The sequence below is a fragment of the Trichomycterus rosablanca genome, chromosome 9 (genome assembly GCF_030014385.1).
Source record: "Trichomycterus rosablanca isolate fTriRos1 chromosome 9, fTriRos1.hap1, whole genome shotgun sequence".
Lineage (NCBI taxonomy): Eukaryota > Metazoa > Chordata > Actinopteri > Siluriformes > Trichomycteridae > Trichomycterus > Trichomycterus rosablanca.
This window is the reverse complement of record NC_085996.1, coordinates 40,741,414-40,760,824: the sequence shown is the minus strand read 5'-3', so window position 1 is coordinate 40,760,824 and position 19,411 is coordinate 40,741,414. Positions and strand designations below refer to the sequence as shown.

At 43.5% G+C, this 19,411-nt stretch overlaps 1 protein-coding gene across 1 annotated transcript; it reads left to right on the top strand.

Annotated features, from left to right (window-relative positions):
- The first annotated feature begins 296 nt into the window (after positions 1 to 296).
- Positions 297 to 13,303, top strand: frk (fyn-related Src family tyrosine kinase). Its single transcript, XM_063002547.1, has 8 exons — positions 297 to 688; positions 3,715 to 3,836; positions 6,496 to 6,656; positions 7,023 to 7,191; positions 9,155 to 9,313; positions 9,412 to 9,593; positions 9,700 to 9,892; positions 12,318 to 13,303. Exons 1-8 carry the CDS (start codon positions 297 to 299, stop codon positions 12,524 to 12,526), a joined length of 1,587 nt encoding a protein of 528 aa, XP_062858617.1. The 3' UTR covers positions 12,527 to 13,303.
- The last annotated feature ends 6,108 nt before the right edge of the window (positions 13,304 to 19,411 follow it).

Sequence of the window (19,411 nt, the reverse complement as noted above, 5' to 3'; positions counted from 1 at the left end):
AGGAAATAAACAGCGCGCGGTAACGGGAAATGATAGGTTAAATACCGACGCTGGATTAAAGGTGAGCAGGAGGCTCGGGAGCGCGCGGACAGGTGTTAGTACAGGTGTTCGGACAGGTGTTAGTACAGGTGTAATCACCGCTTATGACTAAGTTAGGACGACATGCTGTGCGCACTCTGTACTTTGGACTAATACCGGTTTAATTATCTGTGCCTGATTATCACAGAGTATCCTCAGCAGTGCAGTGACGCCGCCATCACACCCTCCGCAGTGCAGTGGTCCCGGTTCCGGTTCTGATGGAAGACTGTCTGACAACATTACGCGGACGGATCGAGTCCTGCTGCGAGTCCGCGTGTTCGTGCTTCAGAAAGAACCAGGATAAACCCGACAGCTCGGTGGTGATTCCAAATCTACACGCGGAAAGCAGGGACCCCGACCGCCCTCTGCGCCCTTCACCCTTCCCCCCGGTGCCCGCTAAACCCATGGGGAAGCTGTTCGCCGCGCAGTATGACTACCAGGCGCGCACGGACGATGACCTGAGCTTCCACGCGGGGGATAAACTCGAGATCCTGAAGGAGACCGACTCGGGCTGGTGGATAGCTCGCGCTCTGGATGGAGCTTCTGCCAACCGCAGTGGGTACATCCCTGCCAACTATGTGGCACCGCTGGAGAGCCTGGGCGCACAGATGTAAGTGATTAATAATGATGATTAAACCTGTGGGTACCAACCCAAATCTGGCTCAGTGGTTGAGGTACTGTACTAGTATTCAGAGGGTTGCTGGCTCAAGTCCACCATCGCCAAGTTGCCACTGTTGGGCCCTTGAGCAAGGCCCTTAATGCTTAATTGCTTGAACTGTATTCAGTCATAACTGTGAGTTGCTTTAGGTTAAAGCCTCTGCTGAGTGCTGTTAATGTAAAATGCTGATAAAGGAGATCTTAGAATACACATGACCCGCAGCACCTTCGGGTGTTTATTGTGTTTGTACTCTTGTACCTGCTGTATGAAGAAGGTCTTTATTTGTCACATATACATATACACGTGTGCAGTGTATTACAGTTTGTTTGGAAGCTGGGGTCAGAGTACAGGGTCAGCCCTTAAAGCAGAGAGGGTTAGAGGCCTTGCTCAAGGGCCCATCAGTGGCTGCATGGGATTCGAACACTCAACCTTTCAGTTGATAGCCCAAAGCTCCACTCACTAGCCTCCCACTGTTTGTAGAGACACCTAAACAAGGTCAGTCAGGCAGCACCAGATTCTCCTGATCAGTGGTTAAATCCAAGACCAGCTGAGTAACAGAGTGGAATCCGGTGTAGCTACTGGTTAGTTAGTATGAAAACCAGTGAAGAATATCGGGCATGGAACATGATCACTTACATTTACAGCATTTAGCCGCTGCATTTATCCAAAGTGACTTACATTACAGTACAGTATATAGTCTATAAGCAATTGAGGGTTAAGAGCCTTGCTCAAGGGCCCAACAGTAGAACCATCAACCTTCTGATTACTAGCCCTGTACCTTAACCACTAGGCCACAGCTTGCCCACAGACCAAGAAAAGTTCTGGGTAGTACCACTAAAGGTTCTGTGCTTACTGGAACCCTTTATTTATACCTCCACATGACACCAGTATAAAACGTTCCTAATAGAACCAGAGGGGCGTTAAAACATGAACATAAAAATCACTGACACATAATAAAAAGATCTGCATTTAGAACTAGGAAATAGAGAAATCTAAAGTCACAGAATCACACAACAGTAATAATAATAATAATAATAATAATAATAATGTGCTAGATTAAAAGGACTGAATGTACTGACAGGAAGTTACTGACAGGTTGATGAATGTTAGAAAGACTCGATATTTAAAATATTTGAACTAATATAAATGTCAGAGACGTTTCCTTATAATTCTCTTCTGTGTGAGAAAAACCAAGTAAAAATCAAAATAACTGAATAAAACTGAAGGTGAAAGTTGAGTGGTAATAGATTTAGGGGGGGGGGGGGGTTCCTCCCATTTATCATTTTTACATCAGTGATTTTAGTAAATTTAAATATATATTGTGATTGTGGCTTTAATGGGTGAAATAAACTCATTTTAATTTAATGTACACATGATTTTATTATTTATTATTATTTTGTAATAAATCATTAATTAATTATAATTGATTTATTTGAACAATTTGTTCATGTTTTAAATACTATTAAAAAAAAAATTAGAGGGTTTGTGTAGTAGCTGCACTAAATCTAATGAAATATTATTTAAATAAATAGGTAATAAATTGTTTATTAAATATGGTACATAAATAAATGTAGTTTAATCTTCTTTATCAGATTTAATTCCCAATAGCAGATTTATTTTTAATTAGAGATTCTGTTTATTATTTCACATAAATGATTTCTGATGGTTATAAATAATTCAGAGACACTTTTGGACCCCTGTTGTACCTGAAATGAAATGATAAACACCCCCGAATCCCACCACAGTGATAATACGGTACGTTTGAATCCTCTGCTGTCTGAGAGACGTGGTTCCACAGCCTGATTATCTGTTATTAATAATGAGATTTGATTTGTAAATAATTTCAGATTTTTCACTTTAATCACTTTCAGGTATTTAAAATATTTCTTTTCTCTCCTGCTGAGTAACTCGTACAGGAAGCGCCCGGTTAAACACCCTGACACTGCATTCCAGTGTGTAACAAACAAACCAGCTACTCAACTTTCCCTGTGTGTGTGTGTGTGTGAGTGTGTGTGTGTGTGTGTGTGTGTGTGTGTGTGTGCACTCAGAGATAAGGGTACTGTGTGTAGGGTTTGTATCTTGTATCTTGTTATGGGTCAAGGTACATTTGGTGTGTCAGTGAATCCCGTCCTGATCTGCGTCCTGTCTCTGAACAGTGTGAGTTTTAGGCCCAGTGTGGTTTAACCCATTCAGACCCAGTATGAGCTGAGTACAGGCCGTGCTGGTGTAGATACAGAAATTTTAATGGCCCAGTACAGGTGGTAGAAGGTTTGTGTGACCTGTGAGTGAGGCAGTGAGATCAGGAACGTTCATCAGGATCCAGAATAATTCCTACAGTGCCAGTACAGAGAGATTTACTTTATATCTTCATTTATCTTATACAATTAATTGTACACACACACACACACACACACACACTGTTCTACACACACTCACTCATCTACATACACAAACAAACACTCATCTCCACACACACACACACACACACACACACACATTACTTACAATTAAAACTGAATACACTGTGAGCATTTGAGGATTAAAGTTCTTACTCAGGGGTCCAGCAGTGGCAACTTGATGGTGGTGGGGCCTGAACTGGCAACCTTCTGATTACTACTCTAGTACCTTCACCACTGAGCTCTCATTGTACAAGTGTCTGCCTTTATACTGGAACATGATGCAAAATCTCCATCATTCCACACAGATCCACAATGAGTTAAACACACCCTCCAACACCATACCGACACAGAGCGGCTCCAGCGACGGTGTTAATGATAGAAACACGTAAACCAGCTCAGATTAGAGACTCCTAATGCGACAGTGCACTGAGCTGACTCATGAGCACTGAGGGTGGGTTTGAGTCTCTCTACAGACTGGACATGAATTTAACAACATTAATAAAACAATCGACTGTGTGTGTGTGTGTGCGTGTTTGTGTGTGCGTGTGTGCGTTTGTGTCTGTGTGTGTGTGTGTGTAGGTGGTATTTTGCTGATACTAAGAGGGTGGAGGCGGAGAAGCTTCTTCAGGCTAAAGGGAACCAGAACGGATCGTTTCTCATCCGCCAGTGTGAGAGTCAACCAGGAGAACTTTCATTATCAGGTACATCAACACATCAGCACCACCAACACCAAACACCAAACTAAAACCAACATCCAACACTACCAACACCAAACACTAAACACCAAACACTAAACACCAAACCAACACCAAACACCAAATCCAAACCAACACTAAACACTACCAACATCAGATACCAAACCAACACCAAACACCACACTCAAAAAACACTAAACACTACCAAACACCAAACTCATTCATTCATTGTCAGTAACTGCTGTAACTGGCTGGGACTAAAGATGTTTGGGAATCATGAGGGTGATGGGTTGAAGCTCCAGGGTTACCTTCATGCCACCACACTGTGTGCTTACAGTGCGTCCTAAAATAAATAATGATTTATTAAAGCTGTAGCTCATCACACAAATTCTAGCTGGTTTTAATTAAGTGCATTTTAATGAAGGTTCTAAATTTAAAATCAGCTGTGAGGTGAGAATTTCTCTGACTGAAGAAACTATATACGTTTACTGACAGACATATAACTTAATAACAAGAAATGTCTCTACATTAGGGGCCGGTGGGGCCCCACCAGCAGTGCACTACATTATCAATAAATGTTGTATATACTGTATAGATTTTCCTCTTTATAACCACTAATATTGTTTTGCTTTTATTACATGACTGATACGTACAGGCCAGCATTTCTTCTAGCAGTTACTTTAGGTGAACAACCGACATGAAGTTAGTTTGATGTTGGATGTTTGATTTTCGCTGTTTGTGTGCTGAGTTAGGGACCGTGTCAAAAGTGACCACATGGGGCCGCTCAGTATTGGGTCAAACCGAATGAGCATTTAAAAACAATCGTGTGGATGTTTAACATAATTTTAGTAATAAACTGTGGGGCTCAATCATGTTGTGCAGCCAGTAAACAAATAGATTTACATCATGACATGTAATAAACACCGTGTACAGTATCGGCGCTGCTACGGTTAGCCACAGTCATCACGGTTCTGTTAGTCACTATAACAGCAGCACAATATAATAAATCAAGTCCACAATTTCAGTTTTTTATATATTTATTCAATTTCATTCATCTCTCAATTTCTGCTAACATTAAAGCTTTACGTTCATGCCGCTCAGGTGGTGCAGCGGTGAAACACACGCTGGAACCAGAGCTGGGATCTGGAATACATCGTCCAGTGGCCACATGAACAACGATTGGCCTGTTTTTCATATGAGTGGGGTATTAAAAGCCGGATGGGGTCTCTCTCATAACTAATGCAACTACGACCTCTGCTGGCTGATTGATGGCGCCTGCACAGAGACGGGAAAATAGTGCTGTCAGGGTGTGTCTCTCCATACGCAGTGCTGATCTGCACTGCACTCGTCAAAGTGTAGGTAATAAAATGCATACGGTGGCTGCCCACGTGTTGGAGGGGTCGTGGGTTAGCTTCGTTCTCCTCAATCAGAGCGAGCGGCATTGGTGGAGAGGAAGCGTGATGCAATCGGGGAACTGGACGCTCTAAAAAGGGAGAAAATGCATAAACTTAAAAAAAAGCTTTACGTTTATGTGTGAGTTTGTGACGTCACTGATGAGGCGCGTTTGTGTTTTACTAAGCGAGGAGGTTTGTGTGTAGTTTCACTGACAGCTCTGATACTGACTGATGGGACACGACCGCATAAGGTTTATTGTGCCCTGCCAGGCTGTCTGTGCCAGAGATGCCACACTCAGGGGGTACAGCGGTAAATAAATAATTCAGGAGCTACCCTAAACCTGTTAGCTGCAACACGGCTGCACCTGATTTACATCTAGTTTTGGTTTTGGAATGTGCAGGAAAACCCGCCTGACTTCATCTCTCAAACTTTAGGTTAATGAGTAACAAGATTATTGAGGAAACGAGACTGAATTCCACCTGAAAAGCTTCAGTATGTTGAATCTTCAGCCTGGTTGTGAATGTTTGTGATGTTCTGAAGCTCCTGCAGTGATTCTGGGTGTTCTGTCTCATCATGTTTATAATAAGGGTGAAAATCTGTGGTACATCAAACATTAGAGGCAGTTTCATGTGCCGTCAGCCTTCACCTTACCAACCAAACCAACAATCAGGTGATCAGGTGATCAGATGATCAGGTGATCAGGTAACTGTGATGATCTTACCTGTTGGATTTGTACTTTCTGTCTCCTGACCATAACAGAGAACTTCCTCATTCTTAAGTGCTGATGAGAGTCCAGATTATCACAGATCAGGTCCGACAGCTTTACTGCTGTATGAAGAGAGGGAGTGGTGCACAGATTTACAGAGCCAGGTTTGATCATTAACCAATGAACAGCTGAATTCATTCAGTTTAAACGTCCACTGGTAAACAACGGTGGTGATTATTGTGCACCATGAGGGGCATCAGGAAACAATTACAGCTTATTACATTCAGTTATTACAAATACAATTATTTTATTAGAGAAGAATTTAAGAAGAAAACCTAAAACATAGTTGGATAAAAATGTTTAACATTAACATTTAACATTAACAGGTCAGTAGCCTTGACAGCACCTTAATGGTCATTTCAATAAATAATCTCATTAGATGAAAGTGTATAAATACAGAAGCTGTGATGTGTTTGTGTTTCTCTAAACAGTGTTATTCTTTTATTTTTATGAAATGTGTGTGTGTGTGTGTGTGTGTGTGTTTGCGTGTGTGTGTGTGTGTAGTGTTGCATGATGAGACTGTGAAGCACTATAAGATTAAACAGTTGGATGGACAATTCTACATCATCAGGAGCAAAGGTTTCTCCTCCCTGATGGACCTGGTTCAGCACTACAGCACCATGGACGATGGACTCTGTGTCAGACTCAGGAAACCCTGCAGGAAGGTACCACAGCCGCCCGCTTCCCACCCGCTTCCCACCCGCTTCCCACCCGCTTCACACCCGCTTCACACCCAAACCTGCACTCTGTGCACCACACCGTTCTTCCTCCTGCTTTCCATGAATCGCTTCATTTCTCTTGATTCTTCACACCTTTCCCTGAAGAACTCGAGGAAGAGAATCGAGGAAGGAAACGGAGACGGAGGGATGCAGAGCGTATTTAGCATGTGATGAAACTCTGATCTGTAGATGCATGAAGATTCTTCACTTACAGGCCGTGACGTTTCCACTCAGTCAGACTCTGTACTGCAGAGCGTGAGAAATAAATCATGCATTTATGTGTGTGTGTGTGTGTGTGTGTGTGTGTGTTAGGCTATAGTTCCTCAGACTATTGGACTCTCCTACAATACGGCGGATCACTGGGAGATTCCTCGGAGTTCCGTTCAACTGTTGTGTAGACTGGGAACCGGACAGTTTGGAGAAGTTTATGAGGGCATGTGGAACAACACAACCGCCGTCGCTGTGAAAAAACCCAAACCAGGTACACACACACACACACACACACACACACACACACAGACACACACACACATGCATTTATACACATAAAAACGAATGCACAGACACATAAACGCATGCATACACACATGTACACACATGCATATACACACACATACACACAAATACTGTACATGTATATACATATAAACACATACAGTGTATCACAAAAGTGAGTACACCCCTCACATTTCTGCAAATATTTCATTATACCTTTTCATGGGACAACACTATAGACATGAAACTTGGATATAACTTAGAGTAGTCAGTGTACAGCTTGTATATCAGTGTAGATTTACTGTCTTCTGAAAATAACTCAACACACAGCCATTAATGTCTAAATAGCTGCAACATAAGTGAGTACACCCCACAGTGAACATGTCCAAATTGTGCCCAAAGTGTCAATATTTTGTGTGACCACCATTATTATCCAGCACTGCCTTAACCCTCCTGGGCATGGAATTCACCAGAGCTGCACAGGTTGCTACTGGAATCCTCTTCCACTCTTCCATGATGACATCACGGAGCTGGTGGATGTTAGACACCTTGAACTCCTCCACCTTCCACTTGGATGCGCCACAGGTGCTCAATTGGGTTTAGTCCATCACTTTTACCTTCAGCTTCCTCAGCAAGGCAGTTGTCATCTTGGAGGTTGTGTTTGGGGTCGTTATCCTGTTGGAAAACTGCCATGAGGCCCAGTTTTCGAAGGGAGGGGATCATGCTCTGTTTCAGAATGTCACAGTACATGTTGGAATTCATGTTTCCCTCAATGAACCGCAGCTCCCCAGTGCCAGCAACACTCATGCAGCCCAAGACCATGATGCTACCAATACCATGCTTGACTGTAGGCAAGATACAGATGTCTTGGTACTTCTCACCAGGGCGCCGCCACACATGCTGGACACCATCTGAGCCAAACAAGTTTATCTTGGTCTCGTCAGACCACAGGGCATTCCAGTAATCCATGTTCTTGGACTGCTTGTCTTCAGCAAACTGTTTGCTGGCTTTCTTGTGCGTCAGTTTCCTTCTGGGATGACGACCATGCAGACCGAGTTGATGCAGTGTGCGGCGTATGGTCTGAGCACTGACAGGCTGACCTCCCACGTCTTCAACCTCTGCAGCAATGCTGGCAGCACTCATGTGTCTATTTTTTAAAGCCAACCTCTGGATATGACGCCGAACACGTGGACTCAACTTCTTTGGTCGACCCTGGCGAAGCCTGTTCCGAGTGGAACCTGTCCTGGAAAACCGCTGTATGACCTTGGCCACCATGCTGTAGCTCAGTTTCAGGGTGTTAGCAATCTTCTTATAGCCCAGGCCATCTTTGTGGAGAGCAACAATTCTATTTCTCACATCCTCAGAGAGTTCTTTGCCATGAGGTGCCATGTTGAATATCCAGTGGCCAGTATGAGAGAATTGTACCCAAAACACCAAATTTAACAGCCCTGCTCCCCATTTACACCTGGGACCTTGACACATGACACCAGGGAGGGACAACGACACATTTGGGCACAATTTGGACATGTTCACTGTGGGGTGTACTCACTTATGTTGCCAGCTATTTAGACATTAATGGCTGTGTGTTGAGTTATTTTCAGAAGACAGTAAATCTACACTGCTATACAAGCTGTACACTGACTACTCTAAGTTATATCCAAGTTTCATGTCTATAGTGTTGTCCCATGAAAAGATATAATGAAATATTTGCAGAAATGTGAGGGGTGTACTCACTTTTGTGATACACTGTATATGCATAAACACACAGTTCCATGTAGGCTGATACAGAGTTGGTGTTGCTTTGCTGCAGTAACAGCCTCCACTCTAATGGCAATTATTCCTCTAGATTTGGAGACTGCAGGGATTCACTTTCATGGATCAGTTTACTTAGTTGTCTACATAATGTTTTTATGGACGTGTGTGTGTGTGTACGTGTGTGTGTTTCTTAGGAAGTGTAAACCTTCAGAACTTCCTGCAGGAAGCTCAGTTCATGAAGAAGCTCCACCACCCGAAGCTGATCCAGCTCTACGCTGTGTGTACCATCGGAGAGCCCATCTACATCATCACTGAGCTCATGAGGAACGGCAACCTGCTGGAGTACCTGCAGAGTACGAGACGCTTCAACTCTCCATTAATTCCTGCTTCATCTGCCTCTTCCTCACGTGCTTCAGACCTGCAGCTTCATTTCTCTCTTTGTGTTTGACAGGGGACAAGGGTAAGACCGTTAACCTGAGTGATCAGGTGGAGATGGCAGCTCAGGTGGCAGCGGGCATGGCGTATTTGGAGCTACAGAATTACATCCACAGAGACCTGGCAGCTCGGAACGTTCTGGTGGGAGAGAACAACATCTGTAAGGTGGCAGATTTTGGCCTGGCGAGAGTCTTTAAGGTGAGACACACACCTACACACGGGTTCGAGTGGTGGGTGGGGCAGGTCAGGTACAAACAATGACCGGTGATTTATCTCTTGTTTGGTGTCTCTCTCTCTCTCTCAGAGTGAAGGTGATGATGATGATGATGAAGATGAAGATGGGGGTGTGTATGAGATGAGCAAGGGAACTAAGCTCCCGGTGAAGTGGACCGCTCCTGAGGGGCTACACGAAAATAAATTCAGCATAAAATCTGACGTATGGAGCTTCGGGATCCTGCTGTATGAAATTATCACCTTCGGAACACTTCCGTACCCCAGTGAGTAAACCTTCACCCCCCTGCACCATCAACATCACTGCTGTTAGAGTGAAACGTTTTGGACAGGGGTGTCGGACTCCTCAGGGGGGAGAAAACTGTAGAATTTAGCATCACCTCTTAATTTACCTCATTTAATTCTCAGAAAAAAGTTAAGCTTTACAATCCGTCCAGCTCAGTGCATTCAGGAACACTCGATCTGGTGCAGAAACACTCGGTGTCCTCAGTGATCGCTTTCCTGGTTCAGTTTTTACTCCAAAGTTGTGAAATTCACCCAGATGTCAACATCTGGAATATGAGAAGCAACTTCTTTTTGCTCCTCACCAGCGCGAAAAATATAAATGTGAGTTCATGGAGATTGAAGAGGAAGGAGGAGTTATGACATCACTGTGAACAAGTTTATTTATATAGCGCTTTTTACAATGAACATCGTCTTTACAGAACTTTACAGAATCCAGGACCAACAGATCAAAAACCTCCTGTTGAGCAGCTGAGGGTGACAGTGGCAGGAAAAACTCCCTTAAAAATACAAGAAGAAACTCTGAGAGGAACCAGACTTTAAATAAATAGGATTTACACACATAGATAAAATTAAATTAAAGTAAAAGTTAAAACTAGCAAAAACTATCTGAGTTCTTCATTATTCAGTCCAGTCTGTGATAAAGTCTGTAGTAAGTTTTTGACATTCTGGTGTAAACACGTCAGGTTTCCGTCACATCCAGCATTGTTGGCACGTCGGTCTCGACTTCATTCCTTAACCTCGGGTGGATAAACAGGTTTCCATCAGAACCACCTCGGGATAAAACTGTTACGTGGGGGAAGAAAACAGGACCCAGGATGCAGAGAATAGTAACAGAAAATTTTATTAATAAAAGTAAACAAATAATAACCAGGGATATAACATTTAACAAAAGAAAACTTAGCTGAGTCGCGAATCCCCATCGCGGCTTGCGAGGCCGTCGCGACTAGCACTGCAGGGATGGAGCTTCTCCATAGAGGAAACGAGAGAAAACCCCGAACTTGCCTCAGCGCAGCTCGGGGATCAGATGGGTCTGGCACCAGCCGTACCTTGCTGTCACTGGGCAGACACACACCTATAGGAAACAAGAGAAAACCCGAACTCGCCTCGGCGTAGTCCGAGGAAACCGGTGGCTCTGTCACCAGCCGCACTTAGCTGACACTGGGCAGAAGCACACCTATAGCACAAGGAACACCCCGAACGCGCCGCAGCGTAGTTCGGGGAATCAGACGGTTTTGTCGTCAGCCGCAGCTGGAAAGAAGCCAATCTGTTTAGCGCAAGGAATAAGCCGAACTCGCCGTCACGACGTTCGGAAACACACTGAACTCGCCGTCGCGACGTTTGGGGAATCGGGAGGCTATGTCGTCAGCCGCAGCTGGAAAGAAGCCAACCCGATTAGCGCAAGGAACACGCCGAACTAGCCGTCGTGCAGTTCGGGGAATCAGATGGCCATGTCACCGATCGCGCCTCAGCACGACCGGGAAGGAGCACACCTGTTTAGCACAAGGGACACACCGAAATCGCCATCGCGCAGTTCGGGGAACCCAATGGCCGAGTCGCCAGCCACACCTTGCTGTGGCTGGGACTGCAAAAACAAAAAGCCGACTTTAACTAAAAGAAACCAAACCAAACGAAACAGGGCTAAAGGCATGACAACCTGTGGCTGCATGGTGCCTGCTTAAATAAGCGGGCACAGCTGCAGGTTGTCAGCCTTAATTAGAAAGCCTCTAATTTAAGGCCTTTGTTCCAGAAGATCTGTAATTCCTGCGACGCCGGGAACCAAGGTAGGTTAACCCCAACGCCGCAGAAAACCTTACAAAAACAACAGAAGATGGAGCTACGATGTGAATCATTAAGAGTAAAATATCAGTTTTACAGAGAGTAGCTTTAGACTCCGCCCACTAATTATTACAGCAGAACTAAAAGGGAGAGCGAGCAGGTAACAAGGTCATGAAGCTTTCACAGAACATCAGCGCCCATCTCCCCACCGTCATCAAACCTGAGTGATCAGACAAGAGAGGCAGAACGACAGCAACCCAACATCCCTGATCACCACAAGTTTCTATCACCTAGAACCTCCAAGCTCTGCTCCTCTGTTTATAATCGGGGTGAGCAGCTCCGGCCCCAGAGGTCAGACATCAGACGCAGCCAGAAACCAACACGCTTTACATTCATTGTTTACATTCATGACGTTTAGCATTATGAATAATTCATGACGCCTTTTATTCAAAGTGATTTAAATATTGTGACCAATTACAGTGCACACAATAAAAGATTAAGGGCCCTGCTCAGGGGTCCAACAGTGGGTGCTCGGTGATGGTGGGTTAAAACCAGCGACTTTCCGATTACTGAGCTGTTTTTGCCATCATCATACTTACGTTTATCCTCTCTCTCTCTCTCTCTCTTTAGTGTTTACTAACCTCCAGGTGGTCCACCAGCTGCGTAGCGGGTACAGAATGCCGTGTCCCAGCAACTGTCCGAAGCGCGTGTATGAGGTGATGAGGGACTGCTGGAAGGACTCGCCCTACGACCGACCCACCTTCGAAACACTGCAGTGGACGCTGGAGGAGTTCTGCGACCTGGATGTGAGTTCGTACGCCGACGCTGACCGCTACTAACCTACACGCGGCTCTGCAGTCGATCAGCTCCGCCTACGCTCCTCTGGGAAACTTTGAACAGGATTTTAGCATGTGCCTGTGTGAATTTGTGCCCTGTGATGTTGGCTGAGAAGGCCTGGATCACTGTCAACATTCCAATTCACTCCAAATGTACTCAGCAGTGTTGATGTAATGTCTCTGTGCAGGCTGAAACACCTGAACTCAGTGTTTAGGAGGGGTGTCCACATACTTTTGCCATATAGTTTATAGTTAAGCACGTTAAGGCCACGTATTGAACACGTGAGGTGCATCTATTAGCTCTGTAAAAGAGATGAAACGTTTCACTATCATCGTCTCTTCATAACATGACTTGCTTAGAGCAGAGTGGGGGGTATGTAGGGCACACAGAGGGCACATAAAGGGCACTTAACCCAATTTTTGCTCTTTGTTGGCCCCCGTCTTTTATATTTGAGGAGCAGTCCAAATATTCATTCTGTTTTTATTAGCAGAACTCTGTCATAATGTGTTCATAACTCCCAAGTATCAGTGTGTGTGTGTGTGTGTGTGTGTGTGTGTGTGTGTGTGTGTGTGTGTGTGAATATTTCTGTGCTGTTCAGTAAATGAAGCGACTGTGATAATAAGCTCCTGAGGTGACAGAATGAAGGATTTGTATATAACATTAATATTTATAAACTAAATCATTACAGTTATTATAATTCATCATGTGTAATTCATTTGTGTTATATATAAGTGTATAACTAGTTTAAGGAATATAGAATAAAGAATTTCTGTTCTATCGTTCTGTGGTCCTGATTATTTCAAACCCACCGAAAAGAACCAGAATTTTCTGATGTTATATTTAAACCTCCTGAATTAAATTAAATTGTACCTTTTTATACTGAACACAGTTCACATCAGATTACTGTCAGTTCTGTCTGAATAAAGACGTTTTAAATATTGTCAGCAAAAAAACATCAGCAGAAATTCTTTACATTCCTAAACTGACATGAATTTTGTGTTTCTTGGTGTCTGTAAATTTTTGATCTCTGCTGTATGTAAACGAAAGGCCGCGAATGTGACGTCACTGAAGCCTAGTTCATACTACACCATTTTAGCCCTGATTTTCACTCACCCACAGGTCGTTGCTAGATGCGGCAGTTCAGCATTTGCTTGGGAATCGAAACTCGGCCCTTGATCGCTGTGTGTGACTCGATCCGAGTGGCTCGCCGAGTGCTCACAGACTCAATAAAAATATCGGTAACACTTTACAATACGGGTACATAACTAAGTATATACTAACACTTAACTACCAGTTTGTTAACAATGAGTTAATACATCAACTAATAATTAGTGCATCATGAATTAATGATGAATTAATGATTGTATACATTAACAAAGTAATGAGTGACATATGAATAGCCATTAATAAAACCATCTGTTAGCTATTAACATATTAACTAATGCTGTTAACTAATTCATTACTTACTGTATTAATTAACATTCTTTCAGTAATGCACAATAAATTGTATATGCAGAGACTATTTAAATTAGACACTGTTTATATGTATATCATCTTTATATACATATACATGTATATAGGTCAAATTATATACCTGTAGTTATCAGGTCTTGAACAGTTGTAGTTGGTGTTTTTGAGAAAGTAAATGGAATCCGTATTCCACAGTTTTCTTGTCCTTTATGTTTCACACACAACACTGAATAAAGCTGGAAATGCATGGAAAAAAATATTGACATTTCTATTATACAGTGTATCACAAAAGTGAGTACACCCCTCACATTTCTGCAAATATTTCATTATATCTTTTCATGGGACAACACTATAGACATGAAACTTGGATATAACTTAGAGTAGTCAGTGTACAACTTGTATAGCAGTGTAGATTTACTGTCTTCTGAAAATAACTCAACACACAGCCATTAATGTCTAAATAGCTGCAACATAAGTGAGTACACCCCACAGTGAACATGTCCAAATTGTGCCCAAAGTGTCAATATTTTGTGTGACCACCATTATTATCCAGCACTGCCTTAACCCTCCTGGGCATGGAATTCACCAGAGCTGCACAGGTTGCTACTGGAATCCTCTTCCACTCCTCCATGATGACATCACGGAGCTGGTGGATGTTAGACACCTTGAACTCCTCCACCTTCCACTTGAGGATGCGCCACAGGTGCTCAATTGGGTTTAGTCCATCACCTTTACCTTCAGCTTCCTCAGCAAGGCAGTTGTCATCTTGGAGGTTGTGTTTGGGGTCGTTATCCTGTTGGAAAACTGCCATGAGGCCCAGTTTTTGAAGGGAGGGGATCATGCTCTGTTTCAGAATGTCACAGTACATGTTGGAATTCATGTTTCCCTCAATGAACTGCAGCTCCCCAGTGCCAGCAACACTCATGCAGCCCAAGACCATGATGCTACCACCACCATGCTTGACTGTAGGCAAGATACAGTTGTCTCGGTACTTCTCACCAGGGCGCCGCCACACATGCTGGACACCATCTGAGCCAAACGAGTTTATCTTGGTCTCGTCAGACCACAGGGCATTCCAGTAATCCATGTTCTTGGACTGCTTGTCTTCAGCAAACTGTTTGCGGGCTTTCTTGTGCGTCAGCTTCCTTCTGGGATGACGACCATGCAGACCGAGTCGATGCAGTGTGCGGCGTATGGTCTGAGCACTGACAGGCTGACCTCCCACGTCTTCAACCTCTGCAGCGATGCTGGCAGCACTCATGTGTCTATTTTTTAAAGCCAACCTCTGGATATGACGCCGAACACGTGGACTCGACTTCTTTGGTCGACCCTGGCGAAGCCTGTTCCGAGTGGAACCTGTCCTGGAAAACCGCTGTATGACCTTGGCCACCATGCTGTAGCTCAGTTTCAGGGTGTTAGCAATCTTCTTATAGCCCAGGCCATCTTTGTGGAGAGCAACAATTCTATTTCTCACATCCTCAGAGAGTTCTTTGCCATGAGGTGCCATGTTGAATATCCAGTGGCCAGTATGAGAGAATTGTACCCAAAACACCAAATTTAACAGCGCTGCTCCCCATTTACACCTGGGACCTTGACACATGACACCAGGGAGGGACAACGACACATTTGGGCACAAATTGGACATGTTCACTGTTGGGTGTACTCACTTATGTTGCAGCTATTTAGACATTAATGGCTGTGTGTTGAGTTATTTTTAGAAGACAGTAAATCTACACTGCTATACAAGCTGTACACTGACTACTCTAAGTTATATCCAAGTTTCATGTCTATAGTGTTGTCCCATGAAAAGATATAATGAAATATCTGCAGAAATGTGAGGGGTGTACTCACTTTTGTGATACACTGTACATAACCCATCACTTATCAACTATTTTTTGGATGGTAGACCATTCTGAACACACCTGTGGCCTATCCTGGTAGTGACATGTATATATATATACAGGTATATTAGGGCTGTCAAATGATTAAATTTTTTAATCGCGATTAATCTCAGAATTTCTTATAGTTAATCGCGATTAATCGCATTTAAAAAAATCTGTGTAAATGTTATGGAAAACAAGGATTTTTAAGTGAAATGTTACAATTAAAATGGTGAACACATTTTATGCTAAATGTACTTATGTTAAAAACTGCTGGGACAAGAGAAAACTGTAAGGGAGTTTTATTCACTCACATACTAGGCAGTAATACTATCCAGCAGAGACCCTTGACTTCGTATATATGTCAGATTGTAGGTTAAAATTTCACCATCAGCAAACATTGTAGATCAGCGGTGCTTTAGGTGGGATAAGGCATAGTTATTGTAACAGACTTTTCTGTGGTTGTTTTGTGACAATGGTTTGATGGACGTTTCTACACGAAGTGAGTGTGTTTTGACCCTTTGGGGCTTCCATAGTTCATGGAATAGCATGCTTGGCTAATGACTCTAGCTGTCCGCTATTCGGTACCATAACAGAAAAAGTAAACAACTCCCGACAACTTGTGAATATACCGTGTATTTATTTCTTTAGAAAGTGCATCACTACCACGCTTGGTTACATTTGAGAAACGCCGTCTTAATGAGAGATGCCGTGCACGGTCAAGTCTCAACATGAACTACAGATGGCTCGCAGGGCCAAATAGAATTTGCGTTAACTGCACTATTTTTTTAAATCGCGTTAAATTGAGATCGTGTGAATGCGTTATTATCGCGTTAACTTCGACAGCCCTAATATATATATATACTCATGTAATTTAAGTAATGTAATAATTTCGTATGAAAAAGTTCTAAAACTAGAAATGTTTAAGTAAAGTACACTGAGTACACGCGTTTCAGTCTGGATTTTGCAGTGCGCATGTGCAAAGAAGCAAATCAGCAGAACTTTCCAGACGGAGGACTCACTCATTAGAAGCGTAACTTTTTCTGAGTAGGTAAGTAATTTAACTTAGTAACATTTGTTAGTTGTTTCCTTAGTCGCAACTGCTTTTCATTTTCCAATTTTTTTGTCTGAAGCAATAACTGCCACTAATTAAAATTTGAACATTAAAAACGTGGTTCATCCCTTCCTCAAGTCCTATTTGAATCCAGCGATCTTCTCCAGAGCAGAAGATGGAGACACAGCCAGGTCCTTGCAGATCATTTCTGGTCCCTCTGACGTACAAGCTGCATGGCTTGTGGAGAAGCTGAAGATGCTGGAGTTAGAGGAGTTACAGCGTCAGATCGAGGAGGACGAAGCTACAGATAAGAAACGCCACAAACTCGACACGACAGCTCGAGATGGTCAGCACCTTTAAGAAGAAGTAACTAAGGCCAGAGAGACCCTAACAAGGAAAGTTAGAACACAGTACCCTGGAAGGACAATATTGACAATATTCCCCTGAGCATCCTGGACTGTGGGAGGTGGTTACGACGTTCCCTGACTCTGATGGGAGGATAAGAACTGCAAGTGTGCAGGTCAAGGGCCAGATGTACCTCAGACCAGTGGTCCAGACCAGTGAAGGTAGCATCAGTTCTTCTGTGAAATCATTACCAACCAGAGTTTCCTCAGAGGTTTTACCCCTCCGTTACTGTATGTACAGTTTATGATTGTGATTGTGTGGGTTTTATTTGGGTACTTTAGTTTCCTCTAACCTCTAAAAACATGAACGTGTGTGTGTGTGTGTGTGTTTAATGTGAAATAAAGAATAAAAGACTTGATTCACTTCGGTCTGTTTCAACTTTTATTCATTTCATTTTCATTAACCGCTTTATTCTGGTCAGGGTCACGGTGGGTCCAGTTCTACTGTGCACAAGGCAGGCCGGGTTTGGAGTTCCTGCAGTGCTGGTCATGCTGTACTGAGCTGTAATGCTGAAGAAACTCTCTCGTGGGGGAATTTCTCCATAATTTCCACCAAACTTCACCATCCTAAATGACAGAACCCGGGGTATTTATGTATACAGGTGTGTGTAACAGGATCCTGCCCCTGGATTAGGATTACACCCCGGAGCACAAAGCAGCTCTTCACCTGGTTTGACTAGTTGACGCCCTACATAGAGTCCTGGTCTCAGCACTTTTGGGATGAATTACACTCGGATTGTGAGCCAGACATTCTCTTCTTTTTGTGACCTCACTGACTAAATGGGCACAAATTCCCACAGACACAATGCATTATAGAAACATTTCTCAGAGGAGCGGATTATATTACAGCTACAAAGGAAAGAGGGAGTGATTCAGTGCTCATGGTCAGGTGTCCCAATACTTTTGGCCCTTGAGTGTATATCGTAATGTCACCTAGAGATGTGAGTTCTAACTCCGCCTACATGTTTGTACATGTTCATGTACACTGATCAGCCATAACACTAAAACCACCACCTTGTTTCACCTCCTTACCATATAGAAGCACTTTGTAGTTCTACAATTACTGACTGTAGTCCATATGTTACTCTATATGCTTTGTTACCCCCTTTCACCCTGTTCTTCAATGGTCAGGACCCCCACAGGACCACCACAGAGCAGGTATTATTTAGGTGGTGGATGATTCTCAGCACTGCAGTGACACTGACATGGTGGTGGTGTGTTAGTGTGTGTTGTGCTGGTATGAGTGGATCAGACACAGCAGCGCTGCTGGAGTTTTAAAACACCTCACTGTCAGCGTCCTGTGCCCACTGATGAAGGTCTAGAAGATGACCGACTCAAACAGCAGCAATAGATGAGCGATCGTCTCAAGGTGGACCGACTAGGTAGGAGTGTCTAATAGAGTGGACAGTGAGTGGACACGGTTTTTAAAAACTCCAGCAGTGCTGCTGTGTCTGATCCACTCATACCAGCACAACACACACTAACACACCACCACCATGTAAGTGTCACTGCAGTGCTGAGAATCATCCACCACCTAAATAATACCTGCTCTGTGGGGGTCCTGACCATTGAAGAACAGGGTGAAAGGGGGTAACAAAGCATGTAGAGAAACAGATGGACTACAGTCAGTAATTGTAGAGCTACAAAGTGCTTCTATATTGTAAGTGGGGCTGATAAAATAGTGAGTGTAGAAACAAGGAGGTGGTTATAATGTTATGGCTGATCGGTGAATATAATAATATAGCGCGTTTCAGTCTCTCTAGTGCCCCCTGCGGGCTGCAGTGGTTACAGCACTGTTGATGGTGCAGCACACCCTGCTGCTGGTGTGTGTGTATAAACTCTGGTTCTTAGATAAGAGCAGCAGTTTAGGAGCAAAAGGGCACCTGAGAAATCAACAGGAAGTACCAGACAGGGCACACATGCAAAATCCCCAAATGTTGCATAATGCAGCTTCAAATTTGATCTAAACTGGATGTGAGAGATTAATCACAAATCCATGTGGTGTCAAAGCTCAGTGGTGCTGCTGGTCTGGAATCTTCTATCAAACCAGAACAGAGAAAAAATCCACTCACAAACCTG

Bases quoted from the DNA above. Each gene is read 5' to 3' on its own strand.
- frk (XM_063002547.1), top strand. From the start codon at position 297: ATGGAAGACTGTCTGACAACATTACGCGGACGGATCGAGTCCTGCTGC. The intron at 3,837-6,495 runs GTACATCAACAC...GTGTGTGTGTAG, and splicing joins AGGAGAACTTTCATTATCAG to TGTTGCATGATGAGACTGTG. The intron at 9,893-12,317 runs GTGAGTAAACCT...CTCTCTCTTTAG, and splicing joins CGGAACACTTCCGTACCCCA to TGTTTACTAACCTCCAGGTG.